This window comes from Buceros rhinoceros, unplaced genomic scaffold, assembly GCF_000710305.1.
Source record: "Buceros rhinoceros silvestris isolate BGI_N320 unplaced genomic scaffold, ASM71030v1 scaffold12485, whole genome shotgun sequence".
NCBI classification, from domain to species: Eukaryota; Metazoa; Chordata; class Aves; order Bucerotiformes; family Bucerotidae; genus Buceros; species Buceros rhinoceros.
In genome coordinates this window covers 13,220-17,237 of record NW_010413490.1, presented here as the reverse complement: position 1 = coordinate 17,237, position 4,018 = coordinate 13,220, and the positions used below count along the sequence as shown (strand labels likewise).

Genomic DNA, 4,018 nt, shown 5'->3' with positions numbered 1-4,018 from the left:
CGGTTTTTACAGCCCTGCATATCTTGGCACATTTGTATTTCCTTCACACCTACTTCTACAGTCTGAATTCTTCCTCTTCTATTGCAGCTAGTAGTAAAATTGCCTCTCCTAGAAAAGACATTTTGTATAACATTGCTTTTTGCACTGACGTGGCCTTACCATTAGGATGTAGCCAGCTCATTTCTTCAGCCTAAGCTTGATTGAACTTCATGATCTTTCTGATGTTCACTGTATATCTTCTGCATGCAGTTATGAGCCTGGCTGCCTTAGGACATCCTCACCACCAAGGCCTGGCCCTGCCTGGGTCACCCTGCCTGCGTCCACTGACTGACCTGATGTGGGGCGTCGTCAGGGAGGACACTTGTAAAGCGCTGAGGTAGCATTTTGTAGCGCGGCCAAAATGCAGCGTGTTACGGACCCTTGAAACAGCCGCATCAACAAAAGCAAAAGACTTTCCTTCCTTTGACCTGCTGTGGAGAGCCTCTGGGTGCTGAAATCATGTTGGGTCTACAGACAGCCCTGATATCTGCCAAGAATATTTTAAAATGGAGATCGTTTGCTATTTTAGGCAAGCAGCTTCCTGGGTTGTGAATTCAGTGCTCCATTGAGGAGTCCCAATTCTCTACTGAGTCATTCCAGTTGTATGCTATAATTACCCCATTGTTTCCTCTGGCGGGTGTAAAACTGACACAGCCTAGTAAAAATTAAGGTTATTTTAGGTCAAACACTCTTTTCAGTAGGTTAGAAGAATATTTCTGGAGTAACTGTTTAAAAGGATCTTTGGCTTATTAGTATCTGCATTACTATTTAGAGGGCTTGTTTATTGATACTGAGATCGCTGCTTGTTTTCCTGCAGAGGCTACATCCACATTCAATGCTCTCATGGTATGTCTGATACAATTCTGAAAACAGTTTTTCTTGGAGCAACCAACAACATTTGCAGAAGCAGACGAGCTTCTGGGCAAGTTTGTAGATGGGATAAATGTTGCCATCTTTTGAGACAATGATGAGCTTACTGATCCAAAGCAGGAATCTTAGAAGTTTGAGGGCCCTGACTGCTGCGAGACATCACCAGAGAACATCACAACATTGTGATTTCCAGCAAGGAAGTCACTGACTGGAAACTGCTGTAAAGCATGTAAAATCCATTTTGTTTTCAACCGGCATAATTCTGTAGGCCAAATTCAGCAGACCTTGTTTAAATACACCACTGCTCGTTGACATTGGCAGTTGTGGTTTGAAATTTCTGCTAAATTTGCTTTTTGTGTGTGTGTAAATGTCAATATCCCGTGGGGCCAACAGTAATTTTCTGTGTTTTATGTAATCTGTATCTCGTACCGGTCTCGATAGTCTTCTGTCTAGCAGTATTTCTCAGTTGCAATACAAAAAAAAATTCATAGTGTTTTTTTTCTCCCCTTCACTGCTAATCCTGGAGCTCAGTCACTATCTTGCTATTCTGAGAAGATACTAAGATGATGCCCTGATACACAGCCCCAGTTTTGGTTCTTCATTGTTTGGTTTGGGTTGTCTTTTGTTGGTTTGGGCATTCAGAATCCCAATGCAATTGAAGCCACTAGTCCTCATCCCTGCAGCAGAAGTAGCTCCAGTATGCGGCTTACAGGCTCGTGTCTCAGATGGAGGGTTTTTTTGCCGATTATAATTAATTGTTTTTATTATTTATTTATTTGGAGGAATTGTTAGGTTTGTGAACACATTTGCCCTCTACTGGGTAAAGTAGAAACTACTCAGCCCTGCTTCCTGTTTCCAATGGTTCCTCAGTCAGCAAAAATTCCTCAGTCAGCAAAAATCGTGCTGAAAAAGTCAGCACGATTTGGGACAAAATTTCAGCAGTAAGTCCTTCCAGTGGACCTGGACCAAGTCGGTAGCCCTGGTCAGTGCTGGGAAGCTGTGTGGCTGGATTTTGCCTTTAATTCTTTGGCTTGTTCATAGTTACAGTCAAAAGAAACCAGGAGGACAAAGAGCTGGCAAAACTTCACCCTACCTTCAGCTCCTGAATGAAGGTTTGAATGTTAAGGTAAATGCAGAAATGTCGTCTTGTTCCCGTAGGCAAAGTTATGGCCGGTAATTTCAGCTGACAGTTCAAAGTTGATTTTCCAACATTGTCTGTACAGGATCTCCTAATACTTTTGTAGTTTTCCAACCACAGTTTGTTCACAAGCTGAAGGAAGAGCTCCTTTAGTCTTACTTATTTTTGTTGGGGTCAAGACTTATGTCACCACTGCACCTGACTTTCTGTGTGGAAGACTAAAATAGCGTTATACTTTCTCAAAAGACCAGCTACTCTTCTGCATTCAAGGAGTGTGTAGAGCAGCTTGCAGGATCCGTTATGGACTGAGGATGGCAGGCATTGTTTCAGTGAACAACCGCGTGTTTGTTGGGACTTGGCTGACGATTTTTTTTTTAACTGACATGTTAAACATTTCAAAAGTTTACTTCTCTAGGAGGTCTGGTTTAAAACACAGTTGAAGGCAGTAGACGCTGGCAGCTTTGCAGTTGGATTATGGAGCTGGTTTTCAGTGTCTGTCAGAAAATAACATTGTCATGTGCTTCTGTAAGAGGGCCCCAGACTGCTTTATGTGTCACTCTGCTGGGAGAAACAACTCACTGCCATGCATTGTTTGCCCAAGAGTACATCAGATGCGTGGCACAATAATGCCTTTTGGATTCATCTGATTGATTGATTGGTTTTTAACCTTGTTAAAACACATGATAAAACTGTTTCTTACTTTTTTAGTTAATTGTTTCTGTGTGTGCATGTGTGTGTGCATATGTGTAGTACATGCACAGTGTGTATTTTTTTTTATGTGTGTCTGTGTGTATATGTAAAATACATAAATGTGTCATGGCCCATCTTGTACGAGACTGCAGGCTGTGAGGTCCTCCTTGTGTAAGTCTCTTCTCCGATATGCATGAAGTGACTGTTCTCTCCAAGAGCACTTTGTTCACAGTGTGTAGGCTTTCCCATTGGCATAGCTGCAAGCCGAAGACCACAAGCAGAAGATGCAGGAGTTCTGCCCAAGGGGGTGACATGCTGAAATAAGCACCAGAATGCTTTCCAGGCAGTGCCAAAGCAGCCTCTGGACAAAGCCGTCAGGTGGTTGCTGTCTCCTAGTACCAAAGGTGTGCAGCCGCCTGTGGGGAGAGGACCAAGACCCTGTCCCCTCTCTTCCCCGGGCAGGGATGGGGCAGTGTGCAGCTGGGCTGGTAAGGGGCAACTGGGGCTCCCCTGAAGCAATCTAGATGGTGCCAGACAACTTGTACCACTTCTGTCCTCCTGTGCCGTGGCCTTGTTTCTTGTGTGCCATCCCCCCCACCTTCACATCAGCAAGTGCTTCATCGCATGAGTCCTCTGAGTTTGCACAAGGTGCAGCACTGGGAACCTTCTGGGCTGCGCTGGCCCAGTTATTCCATGCTGGCATGGGCACATAGTATGGGGCACCCTGTCGTGGGGGCCAGGGTTGATGAGTGATGGGCAGATGAGTCATTGGCTGTTTTCCCTTTCTCTCCTGTCCAGGTCCTTGAGGCAACCAGGGTGAACCGCAGAAAGAGTGCTCTGGCACTGCGCTGGGAAGCCGGAATTTATGCCAACCGGGAGGAGGATGAATAACCACACTGCAACATGAAAACAGCAACCAGGCATGCCGAAACCAAAAAAAAGAGAAAGGAAGAAAAAAAAAAAAAACAAACACAAAAAACAACATGAAAGCAGCAGCATTTTAGCCCAATATTTATTAAATACACAACTAACTCAATGATGCACATAGACACAGAAATGATCCTGGCAATACTAAAACGAGAAAAACCCACCTAGAAAATACCCCCTTCTCCTTGTTTCCATCTCCCTTCTAAAATAATGCAGTGGGGAGGGTACAGGGGGTGGGAGCCCTTGGAGGGGGACAAGTGGGTGGTTGTCCCCACGGACTAGAGAGGCTGCAGGCACATGGCAGTAGGTTGATGTGGAGGAGCCTGCAGCCGGGGCTCACGCTCCTGCTTCCTA

The 4,018-nt window shown here is 44.9% G+C and overlaps 1 protein-coding gene across 2 annotated transcripts in view; it reads left to right on the top strand.

The window, feature by feature from the left end:
* AKAP2 (A kinase (PRKA) anchor protein 2) overlaps nucleotides 1-3,628 on the top strand; it is a 21,095-nt gene extending 17,467 nt beyond the window's left edge. For both annotated transcript variants that reach the window (XM_010136770.1, XM_010136771.1), the window contains one exon: nucleotides 3,536-3,628. In XM_010136770.1, the coding sequence (XP_010135072.1) occupies nucleotides 3,536-3,628 (93 nt within the window). The remainder of the gene's footprint in view (nucleotides 1-3,535) is intronic.
* Nucleotides 3,629-4,018: the final 390 nt, after the last annotated feature.